This window comes from Narcine bancroftii, chromosome 3, assembly GCF_036971445.1.
Source record: "Narcine bancroftii isolate sNarBan1 chromosome 3, sNarBan1.hap1, whole genome shotgun sequence".
NCBI classification, from domain to species: domain Eukaryota; kingdom Metazoa; phylum Chordata; class Chondrichthyes; order Torpediniformes; family Narcinidae; genus Narcine; species Narcine bancroftii.
The window spans coordinates 322,254,901-322,271,919 of NC_091471.1; the positions used below are offsets into that span (position 1 = coordinate 322,254,901).

Below are 17,019 nucleotides of genomic sequence, written 5' to 3' on the forward strand. Positions count from 1 at the left end.
TCGTGTGAATGGTCGATGTATCTCCCTATACCCCATACACAGGCTGGATCTCAGCACAGCATGCAGAAACAAGCCTCATCCCACACACCACCAAATTTCACCACCCCATCCACCCACCCACCAGAATTCCCACATTCCATCCAGAGGTTCTCCTCACTGGAAATATGCTGTGAATTACTTTCTTTGCCCATCCCCTCCCCTCCCGCAATTCCGTCCTCCCTCTCGGTGCATGCCAGTTGATCGGAACTCTGGATAAGTGGCAGCTGCCTTGCTGTGTCTTCATTGTTCCTCCCCACATTCCTTGGCCAGTGGTATGTTGCTAATCACCAAGGACAAATGCTCATCGACGTACACGATTGGAATCCAATCAATCTTCACCGCCTTGCAGCAGTGCCTCTGCAACCCAAACGGAGAATCAGCAATCAGAATGTACCCCACCTTGACATTGTCACTGACAGGTGCACTGAAATCCTTGCAGGGTCAGTATGTAAAATTCACCAGTGGTGCTGCAGGGAGGAAGATTCTAAGCACTGAAGACTTCTCATTGTGTCGGGGTTTGCATCTGGAACATCTGTTTTGATGAAGTGGAACAGATTTTGACATCTGTACAAAATGAAGGGAGGAAAGTTTTTCTTTCGAGAGATTGTGGTGCATGGAATGCATTGCCAGGGATGGTGGTGGACGCTGGAACATTAGGGGCGTTTAATTTAACTTTAAATTTAGATTTACATCATGGAAACGTCATTTCAGCCCACGAGTCCGTGCCCCCCAATTTACACCCCATTAACCTCCAATCCCCTGGTACGTTTTGAAGGGTGGGAGGAAACTGGAGCCCCCAAGGAAAACCCACACTGACAGACGAGGAAAACGTACAAACTACTTAAAGACAGCATGGGATTCGAACCCTGGTCCTAATCCCTGGTGCTGTAACAACGTGGTGCTAACTGCTGCGCCAACCGTACCACCCCAGAGACTCTCAGCCCTCTACTTTTTCTCCATCCATGGGCCTGTTTACAAGGTGGGGAGGGAGGTTAGTTGGGAACATAGAGGGCTGATAGGCCTGTAGTGTTCTAAGTACAGCACAGGCCCTTTGGTCCACGATGACCTATATATACACCTACCAAAAAAATGAAACCCTCCCTCATACTCCTCATTTTCTTTCATCCATGTGCCTGTCTAAAGCCCATTTTCCACTGGGACCTTATCTCAGGGATTAACGGGGAATTAACCAGGACAGGGTCCAGTGGGAAAGGAAAATGGTCAGCAAATCATTCCGGGGATTGACAGCCTCCACCCCATCTCATATCCCTGGCACCAGCTGATGCCAGCATCCCATTAAACAGTGGAAAAAGGACAACTTCCATCCATTCCATTCGAAGGTCAACTCTGATACCTGGGAATGTGTGTTCAATGGAAAAGCAGTCAGGCTCCCAGTTCAATGTGGCCCAGTGGATACTGCACAGATAATTAACTGGGATGCAGTGGAAAAAGGGCTTAAGAGTCTCTTAAATGCCCCAATTGTTTCAGCCTCCACCCCATCCTCTGGCAATGCATTCCAGGCCAACACCACTCTCTGTAAAAAAAAAATGTACCCCTGATGTTTCCCCTAAACTTCTCTCCCTTTGTACAAGATGACCTCTGGTGTTGGCTACTCTCACCCTGAGGAAAGAAAAGGTGCTGGCTCTCCACCTTATCTCTGCCTCATCTTGTAAGACACCTTTCATCTTTCACTCCAAAGAGAAAAGTCCCAGTTCTGGTCACCTTGCCTCAAGACTTATTTTCTAAAATCCCTGTACAATAGAAGTCATAAAATCCAGATTGCTAGGGGATTGGGTCGGTTTGGATTTTCCAGATTCTCAGGCATTACTTTTAAATTTTAAATTTAAGTGGGAATAAATTTTAAGAACAGAATTCTGCAGACACCGTAGTTGAAGGAAAAACACAAGATGCTGGAGAAGCCCAGCAGGTCAAACCGTGTTTTTTCTGTAGGAATATGTCTGTCATCTGTAATAAGGCAGAGGTACAGAACCGACGTTTTGGGCTTGAGCCCTTCATCAAAGTTCGACAAGATGCTGGCAGGCAACCAAACCGGGGTGGGGGGGGGGGGGGGCGGGATGGGATGGGATGGGATTGGTAAAGACAGGAGATGATAGGTAGAGAAAGGAGGGGGGGACAGCAGTGATGAGGGGGAGGAGAGCAGTGATGAGGGGGAGGAGGGATGGCTGGGTATTTGGAAGAACTGGAAATACAGGAAGGGGGAGGGGAAAGAAAAGGTGAGAAGGTTTAGTGGAAAGCAGTAGTCGATGTTCAATGTCATCTGACTGGTGAGAGACCAGATGGAAAATAAGTTGTTCCTCCAATTTGCGGGTGGTCTGGTTGGGACAGTACCTTACATGGATAAACATGTAATTGTGGAAATTGAAATGGTTGGCTATTGGGAGGTCACTGTTGTAAATGGAGAAGAGGTGCTCAGCGAAGTGTCATGTCAGTCTGCAAACAGTCTCTGATGTAGAGAATATCACAAACGGAGTACTGGATGCAGTAAATGAGTCCTTTGGATGTACAAGTGAAGTGTTGCTTCATTTGAAAGGTCTGTTTGGGGCCCAAGACCACGGTGAGGGAGGAGGTGTGGACGTGTTCCACCTCCTGCAGGCATAGGAGAAGGTGCTGGGATGCAATGAGTGAGGAGGGATGAGTGCGAATGGCTGAGAGGGGAGGAGGAGGGAAAATGTGACTGGTGATGGGATCCTGCAATAAGTGCCGAACATTTTGGTGGATAATGTGTTAGATGCAGAGGCTGGTGGGGTGGTAGGTGAGGATGAAGGGGATTCAATGCTTGTTACTTCTGAGAGAAGAAGGAGCCAGGACATATGAGTGGGAAATGGAGGCGATGTGGGTGAGGGCCAAGTTAATGGTGGTGAAGGGGAAGCCATATTTGTGGAAGATCTCATCTCGGTAACAGAGTGGTGGAGTCAGAGAAATTGAGAAGAGGATGGAATCCTTGCAGGGGCATGGTGTGAGGAAGTGCAGACCAGGTAGTTGTGGGAGTTGGACGGTTTTTTGGTATATATTGGTGAAAAGCTTGATGCGTGAGATTGAGACATGGATCCAAGAAGGAGAGAGTATTATTGGAGATGGACCAGGTGAATTTGAGATCAGGGTGGAAGTTGACTGCGAAATGGATGAAGTTGACAAATGTGGGGCTTGCCTGAGTTGGCTTGCAGCATGGATTGTTCCACAAAGCCCACAAACAGGCAGGCGTAGCTGGGACCCATGCGGATACCCAGGGCTACTTTAATTTTGTAGGAAGTGGGATGAGTTAAAGGAGAATATATTTAGAGTGAGGACAAGTTCTGCCAGGCAGAGGATGGTAGTGGTAGAGGGTGACTGGTCTGGTCTCTAGTCCAGGAAGAAGCGAAGTACTTTCAAACATTCTGTATGGGGGATGGAGGTATAAAGGGATTGGGCATCCATTGTAATGAAGAGGCAGCCTGGTTCTTGGAATCTGAAATCATTGAGGAGATGGAGGATATGTAGGTGGGGAGAAAAGATAGAGTCAAAGTAAGATTAAACTAGTTTAGTGGGGAGCCAGCAGAAACATGGGTCTGCCCGGATGGTTGGGTGTGTGTATCTGGGGTAGAGGGTAGAAACCGGCAGTGTGGGAGAATGTGGTTGGGGGCTGTGGAAAGGAGATGACTGAAGATGATGAGGTTGGAAATGGTGTTGGAGATGGTAGGTTGATGTGCACTGGTGGAATCTTGTAGGAGGGAACGATAGGAGGAGGTGTATGAGAGCTGTCGACAGTCCTCAGTAAGGTAGAGGTCAATGCACCAAACCACACCCGCACCACCCTTGACTGAAGGCTTGATAAGGTTGGGATTGTTGTGGAGAGTGTAGAGCGTAGAGCATTCAGAGGTGTAATATTCGAATACGAGAGGATGTTGGAAAAAATTGAGACAGTTGATGTATCAGCGGGAGGTGGAAATAGAGGTCCAGAATGGTCAGGTGGCCAGGGTGAAGAAGGAGGTGTCCAGGAAGAGGAAGAAGGCTTGAAGCAGGAGAGAGGGTCTTGGGCAGGGGAGTGGAAGTGTGCCTGGAGGCGACGGCATGCAAGGAGCTCATTGGGGTGAGGGCGAAGGAACGAAAGTGAGGCCTCTAACAAGGATCGAGTACTCCATCTCAGAGAAGGGAAGGTCAGAGTGAATAGTAAAAACCAATCAGGGTTGTGGAGAGTGTAAGGGGGAGGGGGAAGAGAGTTGGGGAGATCCAAGGGTGGAGGTGGAAGGTGGGGGAGGGTTATGGGTGGAGGAGGGGGATTGATGGGGAGAGGGGTTTGGGTAGGTCCTGGGGCAGGGAAGGAGGGGAGTGGGGGAGGTCGGGGGGGAGAGGTGAGGGTAGTGGAGTAGCCAGAAAGGGAGGGTGAATAGGGGAAGTGGAGGGTAGGTGGGTAGCCAGAGAGGAAGAGATGAGGTCTGGGGTTGGGAGGAGGGGAGATGGGGCTGGAGTGGGAGGGGTGTAGAAGGATGGGGAAGGAGTGGTGAGGTGGGCGTGAGTGGGATCCAGTGGTTAGATCAGGACTCTGGTGACAGTCTGTATCAGAAGCCACGTGGTGCGAGTCAGCGAGGGAGGCTCCAGCATCATCATCTGCAGGCCCAGCGCTGGAGTCGGCAGTTAAGGCACTAGGAGCTCCGGTGAGTAGAGGGTCGGGGCCCGTGTGGGAGTGGGTGGCCATGGCGTCAGGAACTCTGGGGTCCGCAGCCATGGCATTGGGGGCTCCGTGGGGTCCACAGTCGGAGCCCAGGTGGGAGTGGGCAGACTCCCACAGGAGTTGGGAATCCGCGGGGTCTGTGGTCAGGGTCAGTGTACCAACTATGGGAGTGGGCGGCTGTGGCATCAGGAACTTCGTGGGGTCAGGGTCAGGGGCTCTGTCATGTGGGTGACCAAAGTTTGGGCTTAGGAATAAATTTTACATTTTTTAATTTAAATTTGAAATTTAATTCAGATGTACAGCATGGCAACAGGCCCTTCCAGCCCATGAGCCTGTGCTGCCCAATTACACCCAATTAATCAACATCCCCTGGTGGGAAGAAACCAGAACTGGGGAAACCCCACACAGACTCTGGGAGAACGTACAAACTCCTTACAGACAGCATGGGATTCGAACCCCAGTTCCGATCACTGACACTGTAATGGCATTGGGCTGACCTCTACGCCAACCGCCACGAGGAGGTAAATTTTGATAGTTTATTCACAAGTAAATACAACAAGCAGTTTTAAGGAAATATAAAGTCAACCAGCGTGGTGACTTGTTGCAGCCCTACATCTGTCGGCAAGTGCAACGACAATGGGCGCCTCCTGTTGGAGTTCTGCGCAGAACAGCGGCTTGTCATTACAAACACCCTTTTTCAGCAGAGGGACAGCCTCAAGACTACCTGGATGCATCCCCGATCCAAACACTGGCACCTCCTGGACTACGTCCTGGAGCAAGAAAGAGACAAACGAGATGTGCTCCACACCAGGGTCATGCCCAGCGCGGAATGCCACACTGACCACCGGCTGGTTCGCTGCAAGCTCAACCTTCACTTCAAGCCAAAGCCCAGGAACAGTAAAGCCCCCAAAAAGAGGTTCAATGTTGCCACCAATTGATCTACGATCCTGTTACATTTTGGAGGGTGGGAGGAAACCCACACAGGTCACAGGGAGAGCATGCAACTCCTTACAGAGAGTGCTAGATTTGAACCCCAGTTGTTGGAGCTGTACTTGTGCTCACTGCTACGTTAACTGTACTGCCCTAGAGTCATCTGCCATGGATATAAAATCTAAGCATTCACTTTCTTCATGCCTCTCATGATAGTAGAAGCCTCCATCAGGTCACCCCTCAGCCTTCTTCACCCCAGGGGATAAACGTCCAACCTGTCCCTCCAGGCCTGTCGACATCCTCCTCTGCACCCCTTCCAACTTGTTGGGCTACCACAATGGAGCCCCTATTCCTGAGGTCTCCATCTAGCTGTTTTGCAAGGTTCTGTCACCCCAGCCCATCGAAGTTGAACCTCCCACCTCCCTGTCTGTCCGCATCCCCGATTCCGGGAGTATTTGTCTGTTCCCATGGAGATGTCACCCATTCACCCGTGCTCCCTCTCCTTACCCCCCACCTCCATGTCAACCCCTTCTGCAGCCACGCCTCGAGCTCCCTTGCCAGAGGTCAGCACCTACCCTGTGCCCCTGCGTGCTCCGGGAGGTCAGGTTGCTGCGACAGTGAGCAGGAAGTGCGTGCCGCGGGTGCCGGCAGCTCGCGCAGTCCACATAGGTGATGTGCTCGGGGTACACGATCCAATGTTCCCAGCCCAAGTCTGCAGAGAGACGTAGGACAAGATGGTGAAATGTTACAACCCCATGTCTGTCTGGAGGAGATGCTGGTATGTGGGTTCCATAGTACAAACACAACAGAGCCTTTGGTTCATCTAGCCCGTGCCCAGCTAGTATTTGTCTGAGTCCCACTGACCTGCACCCAGACGATACCTCTGAATGTCCCTCCCATCCACTCACCTGTCCAAATTTCCCTTTATTGTCAAAATGGAGCCCACATTCTGCTGGCAGTTTGTTCCACAGCTTCACCTCTCACTGACTTAAACATCTCAACTTTCACCCTTAACCTGTCCTCTAGTTCTTGGCTCACACTTACTTGATCTAAACCCCTTGTAATTTCATCTGCCTCTGTCAAATCTCCCCTCATTCTTCTGTGCTCCAGGGATTAAAGCCCTAACTTCCAACTCAGAACATAGCACAGTACTGGCCCTTCGGCCTACAGAGTGGTTCCAACCCAGTAACCCACTCTAACAAGTGCTTGGAATTTCCCTAGTCCAAAACCCTCCGTTTTCTTAGTTCCATGTACCGATCTAATGGTCTCTTAAAAGACCCCATAGTCCCTTCCTCCACCACTGTTGCCAGCACCCACCGCTCTCTGTGTGAAGTGTGTACCTCTTACAACCCCCTGTACTTGCTCCCAATCACCTTAAAACTATGCCCCCTCATGTTGGCCTGGGAGAAAAGCCTCTGGCCATCCACATGATCAATGCCCCTCATCATCTCACCCACAAATTCCTGGTGTCAACATCCGAAGATCTGTCCTGGAGCGATCATGAATAAGACTCCCCAGCAGTCATACTTGGTGAGGAGTTTCAGTAGATTTGGTCTGTCACCAAAGACCCTTGCGAATTTCTACAGGTGGACCTTGGAGAGCCTTCTAACTGGTTGCATCACTGTCTGGTCTGCAGGAGCCAATGGACCAAAAAAGGCTACAGAGGGTTGTGAACTCGGCCTGTGTCATCACGGGCACCAGTCTTCACTCCATCGAGGATGTCGATGAGAAGCAGTGTCTCAAGAAAGCAGCCTTGATCCTCACCACTCAGGCTATGCCCTTTTCACTCTGCTATCATCAGGAAGGAGGTCCAGGAATCTGAAGACGCACACCCAGCGGTACAAAAACAGCTTCTTCCCCTCCGCCATCACATTTCTATATGGACAATGAACCACAGACACAACCTCACTTTCTCTCATTTTGTACTAATTTGTTTTTAAATGTAATTTTATAGCAAGATTTCCACTATGATTCTGCTGCAATCAGCAAAGTTTAAGACATTTTCATTCTGATACTCCATCGTTCCGAGGAGAAAAGACCAAGTTCACTCACCCTATTGTTATGCACGCTCTCCAATCCAGGCAGCATCCTTGTGAATCTCCTCAGCACCCTCTCGACAACATCCACATCCTTCCTGCAGTGAGTTGACCAGAACTGAACACAATATTCCAAGTGGGGTCTAACTAAGGTCTTATACAGCTGTAACATTACCTTGAACTAGACCCTTTCACTGTAACTTGGGGAAATCTCTGATTTCTGTGCACTCTATAAAACTTATTGATCTCTTTTCTGGAGCACAGTGACCAAAACTGAGCACAATCTTCTGCTTGCATGCATGATAATGTTCTGAGACCTGCCCTCATGATGTGCAGGTCCTCTCGAGAGGCCGCTTGTCAATCTAAGTGCGATGATGGTGAGTTTATGGTCACAGGCATTGAACATTTGCACCAAATATTTTATTTGCTGGAGTTAGGTGTACACAAGGACATCAGAAATAGGAGCAGGAGTCAGCCATCCGGCCCGTCGAGCCTGCTCCACCATTTAATGAGATCATGGCTGATCTGATGATCGGCTCATCTCCACCGACCTCCCTTTTTCCCCATATCCCGTAATTCCCCTAGTATGTAGAAATCTATTTGGACAAGGTTGGCCTTGTCTTAAATATATGTACTGTGGTAACCTCCACTGTTTCGATAGGCGGTGAATTTAACAGCTCCACCAGTCTCTACAAAAAGCAGTTCACCCTCATCTTCATCCTAAACCTACTACCCTGCATCTACGTCCCCTAGTTCTACTCTCGCCAAGTAATATTAGCGATCCTAGCGATGCCTTTCAGAATTTCATATAGGCATTCTGACAAAATTCCATCTCGTTCTTTTAAATTCCAGTGAGTACAATCCCAGAAGACTCAAGCGCACCCCACTCATATAGCACCTTAAGTTGTCCCTTACTAACCACAGAGCGCCTATCCCATCCTATGCCATAGATGAGTGGTGAGTAAAGATTGTGTAAAGTAAAGATTGTGTAAGAACCACTGTCATAGGCCAACCTCTTCATCTTTGGAACCAAGCTGGTGAACCTCTTCTGCAGCACTTCCAAAGCCAGTACATTCTTCCTCAAGTACCTTCCACAAAGGTACTTTGTAAGGAGGAAAACGACGCTAAATTAAAACATGACATTAATTTTTTTTAGGCCCTTCCAGCCCACGAGCTGGTGCCACCCAAACGTAGCTGTGTGACTGATTAACCTACTGACCATTTCCATCTCCCCATTTCTTTGAACAGTGGGAGGAAAGCAGGACCCCCCCCCCCCAAGAAACCCCACGCAGGTCATGAGATGAACCTGCAAACTCATCCCAGACAGCGGTTGGATTCGAACCTGAGTCTCACTATACTGCCAAACAGATAATATTCACATAGACAAATGCTATTTGCATACCTGAACGATACAGATTGACAATGTAAGAGCCTGTGGTGTAACAGGAAACAGACCAGCATGGGTAGAGGATTGGCTGGTTGGCAGGGAGTCAGAATACAGGGATCCTATTCAGATCAGCTGCCAGTTGCTGGTCGGGGTTGGGATGCTATATTTTATATTGTGATGCTTTGGACTCTGGAATAAATGGCTTTGTGACCAAGTTTGTAGATGCTCCAAAGGGAAGTGGAGGAGCAGGTAGTGCTGAGGAAGCAGGGAGACTGTAGGAGAATGGGCAGAGAAGTGGCAAATTAAATGCATCATCGGAAAGTGGATGGTCACGCACTTTGGTGGAAGAAATAATCAGGCAGACTTTTTAAAATGGGGAGAAAATTGAAAATTCCCAGTTGTAAAGGAACCTGGGAGTCCTCATGCAGGTTCAGTTGGTGGTGACAAAGGCAAATGCAATGCTGGCATTCATTTCAAGACCAGGAATGTGATGTTGAGGCTTTGTCGGGCACTGGTGAGACCTCACTTGGAGAATTGTGAGCTGGTTTGGCTCCTCGTTTAAGAAAGGATAGGCTGATGTTGGAGAGGGTTTAAAAGAGGTTGACAAGGATGATTCTGGGAGTGAAAGAGTCATCACATGAGGAGTGTTTGACGTCTTGGCCTGTACTCATTGGGATTCAGGTGAATGGTGGGGGGGGGGGGGCCTTATTGAAACATTTTGACTATTGAAAGGTGTGGACAGAGTAGATGCGGAAAGGTTGTTTGAAATGGTGAGAGAGTCTTGGACAAGAGGGTACAACTTCAGAATTGAAGGGTGTCCACTTAGAACAGAGATGTGGAGGGATTTCTTCAGCCAGAGGGTGGTCAATCTGTGGAATTTGTTGCCACAGGCAGTTGTGGAGACCAGGTCATTGGGTGTATTTAAGGCAGAGATTGACAGATTCTTGGTTAGTCAGGATATCAAAGGTTATGGAGAGAAGGTCAGACAGTGGGGCTGAGTGGGGAAATAGCTTGTGATTGAATGGCGGGGCAGATTCGATGGGCTGAATGGCTGAAAAAGATCAGTTGTCAATGCAATAAAAAAGTGGTGCTGCAACAATGCAGGTGGAGCTTTTCGTGGTGTTGGTTGATTATGTGAGTAGTGTAAAAAGGGGAGTTTCAAGGCAGTGGATGTGGTGCACATGGATTTCAGGAAGGTCCGCCGTGGTTGCCTCACTCAGAAAGTCATGGGAACCTCGGCTAGTCGGAATTGGAATTGGCTTTCCTGCAGAAGGCAGGGAGGGTGGAAGTAGATGGATTTCAGTGACTAGTGGTGATCTGCAGGGATCTGTTTGGGGACCCCTGACATTTTTAAGACGGAGATAGGCACATGGATACAAAAAAAACACATTAGAGGGTTTTGGGAGAGAGGAAGGGAAGGGTTAGGTTGTGGAGTAAGTTTACGTGGGTTGGCACAGAATTGTAGGCTGTCCTGTGCAGGAAAAGGTCTTTGAGGATACCGGCTGCTTTCCTGTGACACCACCTCTTATCGATGTCCTCGATGGAGTGGAGACTGGTGTCCTTAATGGTGCTGGTCGAGCTCATAACTCTTTGGAACATTTTCCTGTCCTGTGCGTTGGCACCTCCGTACCAGGCAGTGATGCAACCAGTCAGAAGGCTCTCCACGGTCCACCTGTAGAACCGCAATCTCCTGAAACTCCTCACAAAGTGTAGCCGCTGGTGAGGCTTCTTTGTGATTGCATCAACATGGAAGGCCCAGGATTGGCCATCAGCGATGTTGACAGCACGAATTTGTTCTTTTCCCTGTCTAGTGGTGACGCATCGATGAGTCCCTGATCAGTGTAACAAGGAGAGGTTTAAGAGCTTGAGAGCTGTTGGAATGAAACTGTTCTCCACCCTAGAGGTGCTGATCTTCAAGGTCTTGTACCTTCTACCCAAAGGGAGCAGTGAGGGGAGAGAGAGGTGACGGGGGTCCATGATGATGTCTTCCAGGGGCAGTGCTTCACAGAGATGTCTGTGATAGACACCTGTCCCAGCAGCCCAAGCCTGGCCTTCAGCTGCTTACCTGCAAGGGAGATCTGGGCAGTGGTGCGGCAGCAGCGGCTGGGGGTGGTCGGTGTCGAGGATTCATTGGTCCCAGTGACGGCCACTTCACCCTGAGGCTGTGTCACGTTCTTGGCTGCAAGATAACACCAGAGAATTGGACAATTGGGAGGGGGTGCTGGGGGTTAGATCAGTGGGGCAGTGGATGGAGACAGGGGCCCTCAGCTCCAAAGATCCGTGTTCCATCCCCACGTGCAACTCTGTGTGGAGGTGTGTGCATGTGTGTGTGACTCTGCTTCTTATTTGTCTGTCCACTTGAATGTGCTTGTGTATGTGAGAGAGTGTGAGTGCAGGCTTTTGTGTTATGAGTGTCTGATGTCTGTATGTGTATGCTGTGAGCGTGTGTGCGCGTCTGTGTGTTGTGCTTGTGTGTGTGTCTGTTTTGTGTGCGTGCGTGCACGTCTGATGTGTGTCTGTGTTGAGTGTGTGCATGCATCTCTGTTGATTGTCCTTGTGTCTGTGTGTGTCTCGATGCGAGTGTGCATCTGTGAGCGTTCATCTGCCTGAGCTTGCGTCTGTGTTGAGTGTGTGTTTCTGCATTGAACGTGCGTCTCTGCATTGAGTGCTCATCTCTGCGTTGAGTGCGTCTGTGTTGAGTGCGCTTCTCTGCATTGAGTGCACGTCTGTTGAGTACACATCTCTGCATTGAGTGCACATCTGTAAAGGAAACATGACTTTAATCAAGTTGATGCCAAGACAGAAGGGGGTGAGGGAGTAACTCACGCAAAGTTGTTGGAATGTGATAAGGATGCGTCCTTATCTGTTTCCTGCTTTTCAATCTGTCTTGTTAACCATACTGTGTGAGAGGGAGTACATATCCTGTAGCAATTGTTTGTTTCGAGTTATAAAAACTTATTCTCTGCCTGATACGGGCAGAGTCTCTGTTGTGGACTCTTCAAGGTTAACCTTGTCAATAAACTCTTCTGAAACGATCTCCCAGCCTGTGTTTCCTATTTAAATAATTATAGTCCCGAAGAAATCGGCGACAGAATCTGGCGCTGCAAGCAGGATCCTCGTTTCCAGGATCACAGACAGAAGTGAGCGGGCGATGGCCCTGACCAAGAACCTAGCTGAAAGGGGTGAGGTAGGCTCACACACCAAGACCCCTCTATAGAAGGGTTAGGCAAACGTCAAGACCTCCGCAAGGACGGAGTGAGACGCTAATAAGACTTAGTTAAATTGAATTCTAAAGCAGCCCGGGGCGACTATGTAGAAGGAAGAGAAATTGGTGATGTGCATAAAGGTAGAAGAAAACTGTTGTTGCTTTGCTATTTTCTGTATCCTAATTCGGTTAAGTCCGTAGACAGATGGGAAATTGTCAAACTAAAGAGACAGAGCCCAGTCGAGCGGCTGTTTCCGTTCCCGGAATAAAGCCTAAGCCTGCCATCTGCGAAGGCGAGATCGAAACAACAATGCAAATGAAAGGAACTGGTAGGAGACCTGCTGCAACGTCCAGGCTCACCAGCGGACATCGTAATGAATGAGACGGGTAACTGGGACTATGCCATACCGTTCAGTTGCGATCTCTACGGATGGTACCAGGGAGACTGGCTATATGGGGGAACACTTGATTTAAAAGTAATATCCTACTTCAAAGATGACGTTCAGTCAGGAGGAGGGGATCCAACGTGGGATGTTAATTATTTTAGAGACTGTTTTATATCCTGGACCAAGGTGGCAGGGCGCTACCAACCATGGCCTAAACTGCCACAGAGTAAATCGCCTTCAAGCCCCACGAACCAACCGCCTCCATATCCCGACCCGAACGCGAGGGTCTCCCCAACCTGTCCCACTGTATCAATATTGCCCACAAACTATGACAGGAAAGGATGGGATGATCTAATTCAGATCGCTGCCGCCTATGGCCACCAACAAGTGCCAGGAGCTGCCATGTCAGTGGGGGTGGTGGCTGGTCCAATACCTCCACCCATACCCGCTCCCACAAGTGTCCCGCCCACACCCCTGGATGAGGCTACGCTGCCCAGGGATCCCCCAGTGAGAGGGAACCTCCCAAGGATGGAAGAGGCCGCTGAGGAAGAGGAAAGGGATCCCAGGACGCAGGTCTGTACCCAGAGTCAGACCAAAGCTGGTCTACCTGATTCTACAACTCGATACCCTAGAGTTATGATAGGCAACACCCCAATCTTGAAACCCTGGACGCCAGCTGAGGCGCAAGATATGATCACTAATGTTAAGGCCCCCACTAGATTTCACCACTGGCTGGACCAGACCTGCCACCTTTACCATCCCCTACCAGGAGACGTCCAGTCGTTACTTCAGGCTGCTTACGGCTCTCATTGGCAGGCAGTAAAAGAATCATTCACTGTCCCACCTGGACAGAACGGGGATTGGAGAACAGATGACACTATGGCAGATAATGGTAATGAGTCCATGGTCCACTGGTTGCAAAACAGGGGAAGAGAAGCTATCATACAGAGTGCCAAAAGAACACAGGGATATTGGAGAGGTCACCTGCTGTCTGCAGAAAACGGGAGACAAAATGATGGAATTCGTAATTCGATTTAAAAACACCTGGGAGGAAAATGCTGGGGTGCCCCTACATGATAACCAGACCTTGGCGGTATAAACCTTGCTGAATTGTATGCTGCCCCAAAATGCAAAAGATTAAGCAATTGGATTGTCAAGGAAAGAACTGGGCAGATACTATCATGGTATTGGCTAATATGGATAGGGAAGGACTGTTTACGCAAAAGGAAAAGCGAGCTGGACAGTTTTATATGCACATGAAGGGAGAAGAGAGAGGACGAGGTAGATCCCGAGATAACGGTAATGCTCAGTGTCACAACTGCAGAAAAGTGGGCCATTGGGCGCAGGAGTGTAGAAGTCAATCCCGAGGGAGAGGCTGGCAAAAGGAGGGTACCCGATGCCCGGAGGAATTCAGACCCTGGACAGGTTTATTCTCTAACCCGAGCCAGAACTGTGACGCCTATGGCCAGCGACCCCAATTCTCTTTTCGACAACCGAACCCATAGGGGTGCCCAGAGGAACCGGTGATGCAGGCTCCCTTATCCAATTGTCCTCCAGCGGAGAGACTCAACCCATGATCAGTGTAAAATTGGGAGAGAGGAAGAGTTTAATGTTAGTTGATACCGGAGCCACCATGTCCTCTGTACTGCCATCCTCGGGAGAGCCCCTTAGTTATAAGACAATTGGCAGCATTGGGGTATCCAGTAGTCCCATGATAGATCCGCTTTCACAACCAATGACGCTAATAGTTGGAGACACCAAGACACAAGAAGAGCTTATTGTTTCGGCCACTACCCCTGTTCCCATATTAGGGAGACAGGCTCCGTGCAAAATGAATGCGACATTGTACTGCACAGAGGAGGGAATATTTATGGATTTTCCCACCTCTCACGCATATCAGTTCATCCGCACAACGCGGATGATGAACTCGATATGAGCAGAAATCCAACTCACTTTGGCTGGTGGCTAGAGACTAACCCCTTTCTCGAACAATTGGAAGAAGTAGTGAGGTTATTACAAAGGCCACAGGAATTTTCGGCTCTGCAGCAACTGGGTGTGTCCTGCAAAATGTGGCCGAGGTAAAGGATCTCCATGTGACATCTGGGTATTTTACGCCCGGAGAGGAGGTCCCACATATAACGAGACAAGGGGACTTTGAGGAGGTAACTGTGGGACCGCGACTGCTTTTTCAGAACAGAGGGGATAGGGGCACAGGCCGAATTAAGCATGGACCAAGACATCTCATTTCTGACTGCCACACACAGCCCCACACGTCACCTTGGCGCATAAGGTTATAATGAAGGAGCGAGCACCCCTGCCAGTGGTAAAACAATATCGCCTTTCTCCAGCCACTGTTGAAGGTGTACGAGGCATCGTAGAGGATCTGGAACGACAGGGAGTGCTTGTTCAAACACAAAGCCCCTGCAATACGCCGATCTTGCCCATACCAAAGAAGGACAAGAACATCTGGAGATTTGTCCAGGACCTCAGGGCCATAAACGACATTGTGGTGCCAAGCGCACCAGTGGTCCCAGACACCAAAACCATCCTGTGTGCCATACCTGCCACCGCCACATCTTTCTCTGTCATTGACGTGTTCCGCCTTCTTCTCCATGCCACTTGCAAAAGAGAGCCAATACCTCTTCACTTTTACCTACGAGGGCCAACAGTATTCATGGACATGCCTTCCCAAGGGCTATACTGAAAGCCCAACCATATACGCAGCCGCTGTGCAAAGAGACCTGATGGAACTCGCCCTATCCGGGGTTCGACCCTTTTGCAATATGCAGACGAGCTGCTAGTAGCCTCCAATGATGCTGCATGCGTTGAAGATTCCCTCACTTTGCTACAACTCCTCGCCTGTCTCCATGCAGAAAATGCAATTCTGCCAGAAAGAAGTAAAATATTTGGGATATATTTTACAGGAGGGAGAGCGAAGAGTGGGCCCAGAAAGGATAGCAGCTGTATGCCTGATAAGCAACCCAACCACAACAAAGGGAATCCTGGCTTTCCTGGGCATGGTGGGATACTGCAGAGAGTGGATACCAGAATATCGAGAAATGGACGCAGCACTAAGAGCAGCTACTGTGAAGGGAGAACCGGAGGAAGAGCAGTGGACGAAAGAAAGAGAGCAAGCCTTTCTGAATCTTAAGCAGGCTCTGACTCAAGCCCCTGCTCTGGGCCTCCCTAATTATGAGAAATCCTTCACGCTATACATAGCAGAGAAGAATGGATTTGCTTGTGCAACAGCACGGAGGAGGGAAGAAGCCTGTAGTCTACTACTTCACCAAACTCCCGTTAACGGTAATAGGGATTCCCCTGTGTCTGCGGGCGGTGGCCACCACGGCAGAGATAATAGAAAAATTGGTATCGTTGGTGCAGGATCGGCCATGCACGGTGGTCACAGATCATGCCGTACTACTGCTGCTCAAATCAACATCGATACAGCATTTCAACACAGCCCTAAGGACAGGATATGAGGTAGTACTGTTATCCCGACCCAATTACACTTACAAAAGATTGGGCTCTTACAACCCTGCCCATCTATTGCTTGAAACAGAAGACCACGAAGGACACAATTGCGTGGCACTGACCGAGCTTGTGACCAGCCCAAGGCCTGACCTAAAGACTGACCCAATAGAAGCAGATATCACCTTATTCATTGATGGGTCTTCACACCGGCCCCGGGACGAGGTGCTATGTGCGGGGTACACCATAGTGAATGATGACGAAACTATCGAAGCATATGCCCTACTGGAAGGCACCACCGCACAAATGGCGGAACTATTCGCTTTAACTAGAGCGTGTGTATTGGCAGATGGAAAAAGAGCAAATATCTATACTGATTATCAGTACACTTTTGGGGTGACCCACAATTTCGGCCAGATATGGAAAAATAGAGGGTTCATAACAGCCAGCGAGAAGGGGATAAGACATGCGGAAATGATAGAGGGGCTATTAGAAGCATCCAACTCCCAGTAGAGTTGGCCATTGTTAAATGTCAGGCTCACACCAATCAGAACGATCCTGTGTCAAGGGGAGATGAGCAGGCCGACATGGCAGCTAAACTAGTCACCAGCCAACAGAACCCCATGTTACCCATGACCCTCAAGCGAGAGGTCAATATTCCCGAGCAATACCAAATGATACAGGAATTAGAGTTGAAAACTGCACAGGAGTGGGTTTCTGCCCAAGAACAGTGTATGTGGGAAACCCACGGATGCCAGATGGTCAAAGGCATATGGAAAAGCAATGATGGTCGAGTGGTGTGTCCAAGAAGCGTGTACTGGCCTATAGTGCAGTTAGCACATGGACGAGCCCATTTGGGAAAAGCAGGAATGCTACATAACATAAAGCAAATTTGGTTT

At 49.3% G+C, this 17,019-nt stretch overlaps 1 protein-coding gene across 1 annotated transcript in view; it reads right to left on the reverse strand.

Annotated features, from left to right (window-relative positions):
• Positions 1–17,019, reverse strand: part of LOC138756862 (uncharacterized) — a 27,563-nt gene continuing 10,544 nt past the window's right edge. Inside the window, exons 3-5 of the mRNA XM_069923255.1 lie at positions 11,127–11,240; positions 6,214–6,350; positions 1–396 (exon numbers count right to left, since the gene is read on the reverse strand). Of these exons, the coding sequence (XP_069779356.1) occupies positions 280–396; positions 6,214–6,350; positions 11,127–11,240 (368 nt within the window). The 3' untranslated portion in view covers positions 1–279. The remainder of the gene's footprint in view (positions 397–6,213; positions 6,351–11,126; positions 11,241–17,019) is intronic.